The following is a 15,067-nucleotide window of genomic DNA, read 5'->3' on the forward strand; positions in this document are numbered from 1 at the left end:
CCCTCTCTGTCTCTCCCTGATGGCCTCTCCCTGAGCAAGTCATGTCTTTGCTTTCTGCTTTCTCATTTGTAGACTGGCCACAGTATTGTCTGTTATCAACCTCAAAAGAATAATGTACATGAAATGATGTAAGTGATGACTGGGGACATAATCACTGCCATCTTCATCATCATTACCGGAGGGCTATATTAGGGACAGCCTTACGAGTTAAATAGGGGACACTGGGCAGTGATTCCCAGTCCAAACATCGTACTGTTCATTGGCCAGCCTGGGTTTCAATCCCAGCACTGATCTTACTGGTGAAGTGACCCCCTGGAAATTAAAGTAACCTCTTTATGCCTTGATTCCTCCCCCTCCATTGAGGATAACAGTAGCACCATGTCACAGGGGTTCTGTGAGGATTTAAAGCTAATATACAAGTCTACAACAGAACCTGACACATAAATGCCATATAATTATTTGCTATTATTTTTCTTTTTCTTTTTTTTTTTTTTTTTTGAGACGGAGTCTTGCTCTGTCACCCAGGCTGGAGTGCAGTGGCCGGATCTCAGCTCACTGCAAGCTCCGCCTCCCGGGTTTACGCCGTTCTCCTGCCTCAGCCTCCCGAGTAGCTGGGACTACAGGCGCCCGCCACCTCGCCCGGCTAGTTTTTTTGTATTTTTTAGTAGAGACGGGGTTTCACCGTGTTAGCCGGGATCGTCTCTCGATCTCCTGGCCTCGTGATCCGCCCGTCTCGGCCTCCCAAAGTGCTGGGATTACAGGCTTGAGCCACCGCGCCCGGCCTTGCTATTATTTTTCTATGTGTTATTCTGAATTCAATTGACACTTGCTTTTATTATAAGACATGAATTATTTTCAGCAAGTTTTAAATTCTGAGACATGAGCTTTGCCATTCAAAATCATTCCTGAACACTTCTTTTCTGTACTCAAATTTTTTTTTTTTGTTGTTAGGAAAGTAAATCATTTGCCAAAATAAAACAAGCCAATAACCACTCTTCCTGGTTTCTCCCTTGTGAATACAGACGTCACAAAGTGGGAATCTGAAAAAAGTGGCAGCTTATTTCATTAAGCCTTTGTTGGGCAAAAAGAGCCTCAGACAAAGGGCAGTGGCAGTGAAACCAGAGGACCCCAGGGAAGCCTTCCACAGAGATAGACCCTGTGCCTTGAACTTTCTGGGGCCTCCCCTTCTGGTCTACTTCCCCTCCACCCTGGGCCACTCTGTCCTGAGAGATCTGGAGAGTTGACCCTCTGGGGTTCTCCCGCCCAGGGCTCAACCTCCTGTCCCACAGTGAGACACTCTGGTGCCACCCAAGGCAGCTCTGGAGTTGAAGAGTAAACTCCTCCTAGAAAAGTCAGCCCTGCAGGTTGGAAAAAATCACCTGGACAGTGTTCCTATCACCATCAGTAATAAGACGGAACTTCTCTGGGACTCTTTCCACATCACCTGCACATTTCTGTTCATCCCATTGCCAGGCTTCCTGGATACTTTCTTTGATTTGCAATAGGAGCATCAAAAAGCCCCTAAAGGAGACTTCAGCTCCCCGGAGAGTTCCAACTTCCACAGAAGGCACCTGCGGAGGTGCCTGGGGGGCCCTCGGCCAAGCCAGTGCACAGCATCCAGCACATCATTCATTCCTCAGCCACGTGAATGGTGCCCCTGGAGCTGCACAATGAGGTGCTTCAGCCTTTGGGAGGACAGCAGCTAGCTGGGAGGATCCGTTCCTATTTTTAAAAACTTCTAGAAAGGAGATGTGGTCTGTCAGCTCTAATCCTACTTCCTCTCCCTAAAGAGGCTTGGATGACCCTCCCTAGCTCTGTGCCTCCTACAACCCACTCCCCCAAATCAGTCACACGAAAGCTAGACCCAGGAAAGAGGGAAATGGAGGGGTGGGAGGGGGATGATAGGAAAAAAGAGAAAAGCATTACATAAAGGCTAGGGATAGCAAATAGGAGGTGCAGGAGGGAGGAAGGAAGGCAGATCCAGTGGGAAAGGGCAGAGCTGCAGCCAGGGGCACCAGCCGGCCTGTCCTCCCCACCCCCAGCAGCCCTCAGTTCCACTGGGAACTCTAATGAAAGGTTATGGGAGGAGTACAAATAAAACACATCTCCAAGTAAGGCAGAACCTCAGCGATCCCACAACTTTACATCTATAAAATAATGACCACGTAGGCTGGGTGCGGTAGCTCACACCTATAATCCCAGCACTTTGGGAAGCCAAGGTGGGTGGATCACCTGAGGTCAGGAATTTGAGACCAGCCTGGCCAACATGGTGAAACCCCGTCTCTACTAAAAATATGAAAATTAGCTGGGTGTGGTGGTGCGTGCCTGTAATCCCAGCTACTCGGGAGGCTGAGGCAGGAGAATTGCTTGAACCCAGGAGGCGGAGGTTGCAGTGAGCCGAGATCGTGCCACTGCACTCCAGCCTGGGAGACAGAGTGAAAAAAAAAAAAAAAGACCACGTAAGAAAATCAGCTTTCCATGTTTTTCACTCTGTTTCCCTGGCCCTGCTCTGATAAATAAGGAAACAGCTCACAGCTGGGAGTGAGAAGCAAAAGGGTCAGCCAGGGAGGTGGGGGGACCTGTCCTGGAGTCAGCAGATAAAACCCAAGTGTCAGATGAAGCTTAGGGGTCCTCTGGGCTAAGCTCTCTGACTGCAGAAGCCCAGCGCACCATGCCTGAGAGATGTCCGTCTCGCCAGCGCTTAACATTGCCGGTGACAGGGAGCTCACTGCCTCACAAGGCAGCCTAATCCATTTCTGTGCAGCTCAAATCCTTAGAAATTTTTTCCTTATACTGTATAGCCTTTTTATTTTTTAACTTTTTAAAATTTTTGCAGAGACAGGGTCACACTTTGTTGTCCAAGCTGGTCTCAAACTCCTGGCTTCGAACAATCCTTTCACCTCGGTCTCCCAAAGTGCTGGATTACAGGCACGAGCCATGCACCTGGCCCTGTGCAGCCTTATAATGTCCAATCCTGGGCATTAGCTCTACCCTCTCAAGTTACCCAGAATAGGCATAAATGATCATTTCCTATGATAGTCTTTCAAATATCTTAATATGATAAACATATTTTCTATGACTTCTAGAGTAGACAGTCTCTGTTCTTCTGTTTTTGAACCTTTATATGTAACTGGCAATAATTCAAAGAACAGGTTTAAACAGCCTGACCGAAGATGGCAGCTTGCTGGTTCTTACCGATTCAGGAAAGCGTTTCCAAAGCGACTGAGCTTTCTAAACGGCTTTTTGGGGTCCACGACTAAAGCATTCCCTGGGGTGCTGCCCTCAGTCTCTCCATACATCACAGCGATGAAGGAGTCAGTGGTGGGCTCCGGACCAATCCTCATGCCTGGGAAATCCTGCTCCAGTAGGTATCTGGGAGAGGGAAGAAGAAGAGAAAGCTTAGCATCTTGTCACAAAGTAAGAGGCCAGAAAGCTGCCTGTGATTACCATTTTTTTTACATAATCATTTAAAAATGTAGAAACATAACCCCCAAGAAAAGCACAGTGATCCTCATTTGCATTTCTGTTGATGCAACAGACGCTACCCCAAGAGAAGTGTAGCACGCTGGCTCCTGGGCGGATTCCTGGAAGCTCTGTTCAGGCGCACATCCCTTAGGGGAGCCTCCCTGATCTGCATGTGGGGATACCTCTTCTGTGGTCCCTGGGTGCCCTGTGCCTGCTGCCAGTGTGGTGCTCAGCATGTGTACTACAATGACTTGTTTATGGGCCCTGCAAGGTGTCTGAGGTGATGAGAGCAGACCCATGTCCCAACCATGCCAGGAGGGTGATCTTCGCCTTATAAGCCTTGAAGGGGCTCAAGGGAAAAAACCTGCATGGCCTTCTGCAGCTCCCCATTCCTGCGACTAACAATCTATTTGGTCCTAAACTATTTCTTTGTTTCTAAAAAGTTCTGAATGATTCCAATGTAAGCCCACAATCTGTGACTATTTCCAGGGAGAGAAAGTGCTGAATTCTATCAAATGCCAAACACAATTTTCCCACCTTTAAAAGAATGAGAAATTAAGCCACCGTTTAGAACTACGTTTTCTATGGAAATAAAATTGATTTTTTTTTTTTTTGAGACAGGGTCTTGCTCTGTTGCCCAGGCTGGCTGGAGTGCAGTGCTGCAATCTCAGCTCACTGCTGCCTTAACCTCCTGGGCTCCAACAATCCTCCTACCTCAGCCTCCCAAGTACCGGGGACTACAGACACACACCACCATGCCTAGCTAACTTTTTGTAGAAATAAGGTTTTACCATGTTGCCCAGGCTGGTCTTGAACGCCTGGGCTCAAGCCATCCACTCACCTTGGCCTCCCAAAGTGGTGGGATTACAGGCATGAGCCACCACGCCTGGCCTAAAACTGAAATTGTTTAGCAACCTTAACGGGCTATATTCTACACCTTTAATTGATGTCACTGCTAGTTTTAACTTCAAAGTTTCTTTGTTCCTGTGAAGTTGTGGCACCCCAGAATAGATACACCATTAAAATATGTCTCCTAAATTTAGAGTAAATCTATCTGATGATATATTTTATCTCTAAATTTAGAGAAAGAATCTGCTAATAGCAGACGGCATTTACTGGTGCTCGCTATAATCCTGGTGCAGCACCGAGCCTTCTATATCGTTTCACTTCACGCTGTGAGGTGGATGATGACATTATCCGCGTTTTATTTACAGGTGGGAAAATGGGGTATCAGAGAGGCCAAGCGGCTTGCCCAAGGTCACACCATGGATGTTCGAGTGGAAATGGAATGCAAGCAGTCGGACTCCAGAGCTTCCACTGTCTTCAGAAATGGCCTTGAGTTACTGGTTTGCTCAGGGGTGAAAAGCAAAGCAAAGTTCAGGGCCTCATCCCAGGGTGTAGCACTGGGCATGAGGCATGAGGATCCCCATTTCCTCTCAGGTGAGGGGAAGAGCTCTGCACACAGTCCCCCCGCACGGTCCTCCGGCCACCCTGACAACAAGGGCCAGCTCTCCCTACTCGCCCTGGAGGAAAGCTGGGCTCAGGAGGTGCTACCGTTTCAAAATGTGTTCAGATATAATTTTTCAAATATCTTCAAAAGTTTCTCAATCAAAACCTTTGTGTCCCTAACAGCCTAGAAATATTCATGTTGATCAATTCGTACACATTCCACACAAATCTGAGCAATACCGGTAAAAGTTACTGAGAGGGATGGCCCACTCTGTGAAACTCCAGCCTCTGTGGAGCATATCCAGAGCGTGTGGACTCCACATACGCACGTGAATGTGGAATTTAGGTTTCACAGACCCTCTGGGATCTCAAGTGTGAAGTCATTCAGCAGCGAGGCTGGAATTCAAAGCCAGATCACACTCTTGCCTCCCCTCACGTCCAGTTGGATTTTTATGCCCTGTGGCCTGGATGAGGCCATGTCTGGAGGCTGGTAAGAGGGACCGAGGGAGGGGAGACTGCTAGGGAGGGAGGGGCTTGGGAGAACAGCAGCCAGTGTCGCCAGAGCAGCACACACAGTTCGCAATCCACGAAAATGTGAGGTGCGAGAGTGGGTTTGAAGCTTGACAGGCACTTTGCTCCAGAATCAGTGCTAACAGCAACGGTGGGCTGGCCAAGACAGCCCACAAAAGGCCATGCACACTGATAAAAGGGATGAACCAGACGGGAACTGCAGCGTGTGCTTTTCAGGGAAGAGCTCGGTGTGGAGCTCCACCTTGGGTGGCTCGCGGCAACACGGGCCCTTCTCGGCACCTTCACCAAGCCCGGCCAGGAGGAGGCCCTCCAGATTCCAGGCCAGGGAGGTGAGCATGCAGATACCGTATTTAAGCAGTGAGTCCCCAGCTGGACAATCACTCACACAGCACAGGTGCTGAAGTCAGACATCACTGTCGAGAAGCGCCTGAATTACTTTCTGATGTTTCATTTCTATACTGGTACAGCAAATCCCACTACTTTTGAAATAACAGGAGTTTCAAGGAAAAATATAAATGAAAAAAATTGTTTAAAGAAGAGCAGATGTTTCCTAAGTAAGAAACTCCTAAACCAGAGTTTCCTAAGTAGCGACCCTATCGGACAGAACTTTAACAACAAATTATTTCTAAACTGTGCTTCAAATGTGAAATAATTTGAAGTTGAAGGTGTCCCCCTTTGACTGTGACCTTGGTAAATCAATCTCTGGATCTCAGACACAGAGGAAGAACTAGAATTAGGAAGAATTACTGTTACAAAGCTTGCTTGCATTATCAACTTGTTTGGTGATACTTTCTCCCACAGGTAATACAAAGTTAACATTCAACGTTCAATTTCACTATCAAAGAAATACCAGTAAAGACACAGCATATTAACACATTTTTAAAAACTCAGAATCTTCAATGCTGGCAAGGGTCCTGTGAGATAAACACCCTTATATATGTTGGTGGGGGAATAAGTTGGTCTAACTTCGCTAAAATGCAATTTGACACTATATGTTAGAAGCCTTTAAAATAGGGGTCTTGCTGGGAGCGGTGGCTCGTGCCTGTAATCCCAGCATTTTGGGAGGCTGCAGTACCAGGATCACTTGGCATAGGAGTTCGACACTAGCCTGGGCAACATGGAGAAACCCCATCTCTACAAAACATACAAAAATTAGCCAGGTGTGGTGGCATGTACCTACAGTCCCAGCTACTTAATAGGTTGGGGTGGGAGAATCGTTTGAGCCCAGGGAGGTCGAAGCTGCAGTGAGCTGTGATCATATCACTGTACTCCAGCCTAGGTGACAGAGTGAAACCCTGTCTCTAAATAAATAAGTAAAAACTAAACTCAAATGGGGGTCTTGCGGAGTTGACCTCTAACATCTCGTGCTGGCGTTATTTGAGGGCTTGTTCCCCCCCCCTCTTGGGCTGTCATTTCCTGCAGGGCATGGTCTATATACTCAGTACTTTGGAAACCTGGAGTCTGGTAGGAATGATTTGATTCAGGCTCTTATCTCTACAAGCGACAAGACTGAGGGTTAGCGCAGGAACATGGCTTGTTGCTGGTCAGACTCCCAGGGTGGCCACACAGGACCCAGTACCTGCAGTCCCTTTCTCCTGGCCCCAGGCTTCTGCTCTTACATCAGGCACAGCACCATCACCCTGGGGTCCCACACTGTCCCCAGCTCCCTGGTGTTCTAAGCAGGACCCGGCAGATCCCTGAGTTGACATATGACACTCTAAGCTGATTGCCCTGAAGAAGATTTTTCACTGGGGGACTGCAGAAACTCAGACTCATTTATGCCACACTACTGGCTAGGCAGGTACGTGTCAGTGCAGGGAGGGAACTTGGAACAACCAAGACACCAAGTATCTGACATGGAGAAAGGGAGAATGAAGTGATGGATCCACATACAGCAAGCTGGAAGGGAAGAGTCTGAGCTGATGCTGAGGTGCGATGCGCATAAATGGGTCAATCACACAGCCACACGGGACAGCCTGATCAACTGTGTTAGACATTTCTCACGGCGGGAGTGCCTCAGAGGCTTTCTCAAAGCTACGAGTTTCAGAGACTCCAGTGTTATCTGCAATAACAACAATTCAAAGGAACAAGAGGACACAGGAAGACCACTGTGATTCAGCGCTGATTAGCCCCTCCACAGGCATCCTGTGCTTTGGAACTTGATTTTTGTCCTTGGCTCCACTTTGCTCCCCCTTTCCTGTGTTCTCGGAGAGGCCTGCCAATTCCAGCAGTGATTGCTCCAAGGTTCTCGAGCCAAGCCATCCACATAAAAAGGTACAGACATTTGGATTCCAAGCAGCTGGGCGGAAGGGATGATGGGGTGGATGGGAGACCTGACATCCCCTTATCTTGGTCCGATGAGGTCCCCAGTTCAGACTCATCCAAGTGGCTCTGGGGCACCCTGGCTGGCAGCACACAGCCTAAGCTCACAGAGCTACTTTGATGCAAGAGTATATACGGATGGTGTCTTCTTTTTTTCATTGCTTAGGCTAGATTTTTTTTTTTTAAACTTCATAGAAGTGAATGTCATTTATGACAAGGGGAAGAAAAAAACTCTCAAGATATTGAAAACAGAGATACTCTCAACATGTCCAAGCACCATCTTCTCAACGATGTGCTTAAGAATGAATAAAAACCAAACAAATCTAAGTAGCACAATATCCAAACTTTCATTCCCCTGGATATTCATCCTGCATTATCTGGATTTTGACTGTTGCACTGGTGCCTGGAGTAGTGGGCAAACACTACACTTTAAAGAAATATACCTAATGTTTGACGACTCGTTATGTGCTAAAGTCTTTAGGAGAATAGTCTCATTTCATCCTAACTACCTTATGGGCAGGTACTATTTCTATCCCTATTTTATAGATGAGGAAACTAAGGCTCAAATGGGTTAAGTGGTTTATTAAGAGGAAGGATTTCTTACTAGTCCTATGAGGACACCACCCACCCTAAATCAGAGCCTGAGAGGCCAACGGGTTCCACTGGGAATGTTTACAGGAATGTGTCCTGTGAATCATAACAAATACACAAATGTAAGATTTTAAAAATAAAACGGCACATATATTTTGAGTGTTGTATGAACATTATTTTTAAATTCTCAAGCCAAATCTAAAGAAATGGTTTGTGTGGGCTGGGTACCGTGGATCACGCCTGTTATCCCAGCACTTTGGGAGGCCGAGGCTGGCGGATCACAATGTCAGGAGATCGAGACCATCCTGGTTAACAAGGTGAAACCCCGTCTCTACTAAAAATACAAAAATAAAATTAGCCGGGTGTGGTGGCGGCGCCTGTAGTCCCAGCTACTTGAGAGGCTGAGGCAGGAGAATGGTGTGAACCCGGGAGGCAGAGCTTGCAGTGAGCCAAGATCATGCCACTACACTCCAGCCTGGGCGACAGAGCAAGACTCCGTCTCAAAAAAAAAAAAAAAAAAAAAAAAAAAGAAAAGAAAATGGTTTGTGTGATGATAAACGGGATCTTAAAATATGTTTGTGCATACCTTGGCATCTGTGCATGGAGTTTGGGGGTTCAATTCATTGCTATTGCCTGAAACATTTTTAAAATAAGTGTTGGAAAGTTTCATGTAATGTATTTTTCTTGATAATACTTACTCGATCCACTATTTCACTAGGAGGGGGATGAAAAGGAAGGGTTAGTCCTTCTACTCTGATTTGATTTGAGCCTGGAAAGATGTTTTAAGAGCAGTTTCTGGCCGGGCGCGGTGGCTCACACTTGTAATCCCAGCACTTTGAGAGGCCGAGGCAGGCGGATCACCTGAGGTCAGGAGTTCGAAGCCACCCTGGCCAACATGGTGAAACCCCATCTCTACTAAAAACACAAAAATTAGCCGGGCATGGTGGTGTGTGCCTGTAATCCTAGCTACTTGGGAGGATGAGGCAGGAGAATCGCTTGAACCTGGGAGGCGGAGGTTGCAGTGAGCCAAAATCGCACCACTGCATTCCAGACTGGGTGACAAAGTGAGACTCCATCTTAAAAAAAAGAAAAAAGAAAAAAGAGCAGTTTCTATTGTTCAGTCTATCCTCGTGTTTCACACCAGGAAAAGAAGTGGGAGAATCAAGAATTTATTACTTCCAAAGTCTTATAAGATAGGCCAAGAAATATAAATATTTCCTAGCAAAACAGTACAACCTGCACTACCACTGCTTCTAGATAACAAATGACAGGTTACTCTGAAACCGTACTGCACAGTTTATCATGCATTTCACACATTCAGCTTATTTCATCCTCACTTCCATGGGAGCAGGTATTTTTATCCCTAGTTTATAGAGGAGAAAACTGCTTATGGCAAGTTAAGTAGCTTACAGGGGACCACAATTATACAGGGTAATGACTACTTTTAACATTTGGATGTATTTCCATACTGTCATTTTTCAGTAAATGTAATTTTCCTTTATAAAAGATTAAACAATTTTGCATCTTGATTTTTCACCATTAGTTTTTCCTCATACCATTAAAAATTCTTTGAAGACATGATTTTTAATGGCTGCATCCTATTCTAAGTTGAATATGTATCAATTTATTTTGTCATTTTCTAACTGTTAGGCATTTAAATAGCTTCCCATTTTTTGTTGTTATAAATAATGCTGAGATAAACATTCCTGAACAAACATCTCATCTACTTAAAAAAGTCTCCTTTGAATTACTGAAAAATTAAGTTAGGCTGATCTTCACTTACTTTTTTTTTTTTTTTTTTTTTTTTTTTTTGAGACAGAGTCTTGCTCTGTGACCCAGGCTGGAATGCAGTGGCATGATCTCGGCTCACTGCAACCTCTGCCTCCTGTGTTCAAGCGATTCTCCTGCCTCAGCCTCCCGAGTAGCTGGGATTACAGGTGTCATACTGGGCTAATTTTTGTATTTTTAGTAGAGATGGGGTTTCACCATGTTGTCCAGGCTGGTCTCAAACTCCTGACCTCAGGTGATCTGCCCGCTTCAGCCTTCCAAAGTGCTAGGATTACAGATGTGAACCACCACGCCAGCCTCACTTACATTTTAAATGTGGAAACTAAGTTTTATTTTCATTTGTCCTTTAGTTAAATCATTGACATATTATCACCAGGACTGTTTGTTCAGATGATGTCACCTTTGAAACTGCTGTGCCTACTAAGGGAATGGACATTAGGTCATTGAACCAAGAAACTGGAATTTGTTGGGTAAAACCTTTCGCATCTCAGGTGATTTTTCCAGCAATGGATGGGATTTGTACTCCTCAGGGCTGAGATGTGCTTGAAAGCACACTGCTATCTACCTACTGCCATTACCTGTAAGTTGCTCCACTCCACCTTCCATGCTGTTTTGGGGGGAGGGGGAAAGAAAGGGAAGGGAGGTTTACTGGAATCGAATCAGTTTCTTACAGTCCTATTTGTTCTTCCAGTCTTTCACTCATGTAATGAATATTTGTTGAGTGTTTTTGATGTTGTGACTTGTAATTTAGGAATCTGACAACAGACTAGGTTGTAAACTCTTTGATCTGGGAGCACTGTAAATTATCATGAGAAGGTTATGGAATACAGCATATCCCAAAGTTACTTGACTATGGAACCCTTTTATTTTCTTTGAACACTTATGAATAATCTCCCACAATTGCATTCCACAGAACATAGGTTAAAGGAAAAGGCTAAAAGGCATCTAACAAACTCCATATCCATTTAATTTTTTTCTCCAAATACAATCATTTAAATGAAATCCTTTCAAAACTAGTAATAGATAATTTCTTAATGCAATTAATTTATAGATAAGAAGCCACCAGCTGACATGATCTCTTAAGGTGAAATAACAAAGGCAATACCATTAAGATTAGAAGCTTGATATGAATGCCTACTTCCTGGTATTATGAAATATGGAACAGAAGGGGGGACAAAGTAATCATGAAGGTAACTGACACAGTTATCGATCTAGAAAACCTGAGAATCTACTGACAAGCTGTCAGAATAACTTCTTGAGTCAAATGACCAGATATAAAACAAAAATGTACAACTCAGTAGCTTCCTTACATATCAGCAATATCCCGCCAAGAAAATAAGAGAAATAAAAAGCCCATTCACAAGAGCAACAGGGCACAAAATCCCTAATACATTAATAAGAGCTCCATAGGACCTGCATGAGTAAATCAATGACTTTTCCAAGAAGGTCTACATTAAAGCAATGGTGAGCTGCCGCTTGGGAAGAGCAAATACAAAACTGTAACTTAGAGACAGAATGTAGTTCCAGTACAAATAGGTCCCGGTGGGAATTTTTTGTTTGTTTATTTTGAAGAACCTAACTAAGAAAGTTCTTCTCAAAGAATGACGGAAAATGAGAATTGATAGCATTTGGAAAATAAAGAGTAATGAGCGCAGAAGGGTCTTGAGCTAAAACTATTAAAAAGTATTTCAAAGTGACAATATTTAGGATGGTATGGCACTGGCATAAGAATTTACAAACAGAATAACAAGAGATAAAGGTCCTAACAGACCCAATATAGTATTTAATAACTTAGCATATGAGGAAGCCTCATGTGACAGCAGAAAAAGGTAGAATTATTTAATAATAGTGTTAGAAAATGACAAAAGACAAAAAAAAAAAAAAACCCCACAACAAATATAAATGAGACAGATTTTACTTCCAGGTAGGTTAAAAAGATAAATATTTAAAAAGTAATCCTATTTTAAAAATAGGCAGGGCACAGTGGCTCACGCCTGTAATCCCAGCCCTTTGGGAAGCCATGGTGGGCAGACCATTTGAGGTCAGGAGTTTGAGATCAGCCTGGTTAACGAGGCAAAACCCTGTCTCTACTAAAAAATACAAAAATTAGCTGGGCATGGTGGCTCAGGCCTATAATCCCAGCTACTTGGGAGGCTGAGGCATGAGAATCACTTGAACTGGAAGGTGGAGGTTGCAGTGAGCTGAGATCGTGCTACTGCACTCCAGCCTGGGTGACAGAGTGAAACTCTGTCTCAAAAAAAAAAAGAATATGAGTGAAAATTTCCTGAGTCTTAAGATAAACAAGGATTTTCTAACCAAAAAATAAAAGATATGACAAAAGAGGAAAAATTGTTAGATTTGATCACAAATATTAAATATATCTGCATGGAAAAATTATTACAAAAATTACAAGGCAAATTTTAAACTGGAAAAACACTTTTACAGTTGTGACAAAGGATTGATATCTGTTATTGCAAAAAATATTTAAATTTATTTATAAGAACAAGACCAATACTTCAAATGAAAATTGGACAAAGTTCACAGACAATTCACAAAGTAATGCGGATGACCACTATATATTTTATAAGTTCAACATCACTAGGAAGAAATAAGCCAATTAAAACAATTCTGTCCTGGCTGAGTGCCCCATGGCTCACATCTATAATCTCAGCCCTTTGGACTTTGGGAGGCTGAGGCATGAGGATCGCTTGATCCCAGGAGTTTGAGACCAGCCTAGACAGTACAGTGAGATCCCATCTCTACAAAAAATAAAAAAACTGGCTGGGTGTGGTGGTGCAATGTACCTGTAGTCCCAGCTACTCCAGAGGCTGAGGTGGAAGGATTGCTTGAGCCCAGGAGTTTGAGGCTGCAGTGAGCTATGATGGCATCACTACACTCCAGTCTGGGCAACAGAGCAAGATCCTATCTAAAAAAATTTTTTTTTTCCTATCAGATTCATTGTAATTAGTTTTACTGGCAGTTTGGTGAATTACTGATCCTCATATTTCTGGTGGGAGTCTAATTTGGAATAACTTTCCTAAAAAAGGATAGATACATAGATTTAGGAATATATATAAATCTGAAAAAAATATATACATATATATTTTTTTGAGACAAGGCCTCACTCCGTTGCCCAGACTGGAGTTCAGTGGTGCAATCTCGGCTCACTGCAGCCTGGACCATCTGGGCTCAAGTGATCCTCCCACCTCAGCCTCCCAGGTAACTGGGACTACAGGCGTGTACCACCACGTCCAGCTAAGTCTGGTATTTTTTGTAGAGATGGGATTCACCATGTTGCCCAGGCTGATCTCGAACTCCTGGAGTCAAGTGATTTGTCCACCTTGGCCTCCCAAAGTGCTGAGATTACAGGTGTAAGCTGCTGCGCCCAGCCTATTATCTATATTTTTTGAGGCACTAATTTATGTTTAGGCTATTCTAAGAAAAAAACTAGAAATACAAAGATTTATGGCCAAAAATGTTCAGTTCATTGCAACATCACGTGTAACAGCATAAAAACAGAAACAAGCTAAATGTTCCAACCTGTACCATAGATTATGATGCAGTCATTGAAGTTATTTCTGAAGACTATATAATGACATGAGAAAATGCTCATCATATCATATTAAGCAAAAAAGAACCCCATTTATTAAATTATATTTATATAATCCTCAGTTTTGTGAGCACGACTTCTATGTCTTCTTCTAAGTCACTGAGAGAAATGTTAACAGATGGAGTTTGGAACGGATGGAAGGTTCAGCAAAGTCAGCCTCCCTTTTCTGGGTTGAGGCTAACCCTCTTCCATTCCTCCGTTAACTGAAACTTCATCTAACAATGGTTCCCGAATGTTTCCTAGGGGAGGGTGCATAAGAATTACTGTGAGAGATGGTTTAGAAAAACAAAAACAGATTTTAGAGCCTGACCCACCGAGATTTCGACTCAGGAGGTCTGAGGTGGGGCCCTGGAATCCGTGTCAAAAGGCCTCCAACTGATTCTGATGCATCGCCACGTGTAGAAAGAACCACGGCCTTCTGGTTTGAGGTTTTGAAAAGTATACTGAACATCTTTTATAAGACAGCTTCTGAATGTGAGTTAGGGAAGATAACGTCAGGATGGAAAAAGCCTTCCCCGCCTATCTTCCTCCCAGTACTCCATTGCTGCTTGGCAGGTGGATGACGTGACGACTGGCCCAGTTGCTGGCCTGCAGTGCCTCCCTGCTTGGACTGCAGCTGCCAGTGCATCCCCACCCACCCTCGCCCCCCACCCGCTCGCTTGCCCTGCAGTTCCCTGCCCTGCTCTTCAGGACCTTTGCTCCAAGTCTTGCCTCCTCTGTGTCTTCTGAGATGCCAGCTGCTTCCTCTCTACGGCTTCCCTTCCATCCACTTTTCATTCTGCTGAGGTTGTGCTCGTCTTTATCCAAACCCCCGTGATGCCTGTGCCCAGGCCTCCTTCCCCCAGGCCCAGCTGCTGAGAATTTGATGCCTCACATCCCACTCATTCCTCAACCCGCGCCATCTGACTTCCTCCACCACCACTCACAGGCACACCTCTTGGCAAGGTCACCTGGCTCCTGAAGGCTAATGCACTGGTTCTGCTTCAGTCCTTTTCCTGGAAGCATCTGACACTACTGACCACCACCTCTCTCCCTGGCTTTTGTGGGGGTCATTATCGCATCCCCTTTTTTCTTGGTAGCAGCATCCTCAGGAGCTGCCTTCCCCAGCTCTCAGGCCACGTGGTTGGGGCTGACCTCCCCACTCCCCACATCGCATTCCCCTGCCCCTAGGGATTGGTTCAGGGATGGGCATATGGCCAGGGTCAAACCAATGAGACTCAAGCCTGAGACTTTTACTGGGGCTGCTGAGTCAGCAGAATTCGAGGCTGGAAATGGAGGTGGCCACCTGCCCGCCCCTGAGAAGGAACCCAA

The 15,067-nt window shown here is 44.8% G+C and overlaps 1 protein-coding gene across 1 annotated transcript in view; it reads right to left on the bottom strand.

Annotated features, from left to right (window-relative positions):
* Positions 1–15,067, bottom strand: part of EHD4 (EH domain containing 4) — a 72,083-nt gene that overhangs the window by 51,015 nt on the left and 6,001 nt on the right. Inside the window, 1 exon segment of the mRNA NM_001258135.2 lies at positions 3,196–3,372. Coding sequence (NP_001245064.1) covers positions 3,196–3,372 — 177 coding nt within the window.

This window comes from Macaca mulatta, chromosome 7 (genome assembly GCF_049350105.2).
Source record: "Macaca mulatta isolate MMU2019108-1 chromosome 7, T2T-MMU8v2.0, whole genome shotgun sequence".
Classification (NCBI taxonomy): Eukaryota; Metazoa; Chordata; class Mammalia; order Primates; family Cercopithecidae; genus Macaca; species Macaca mulatta.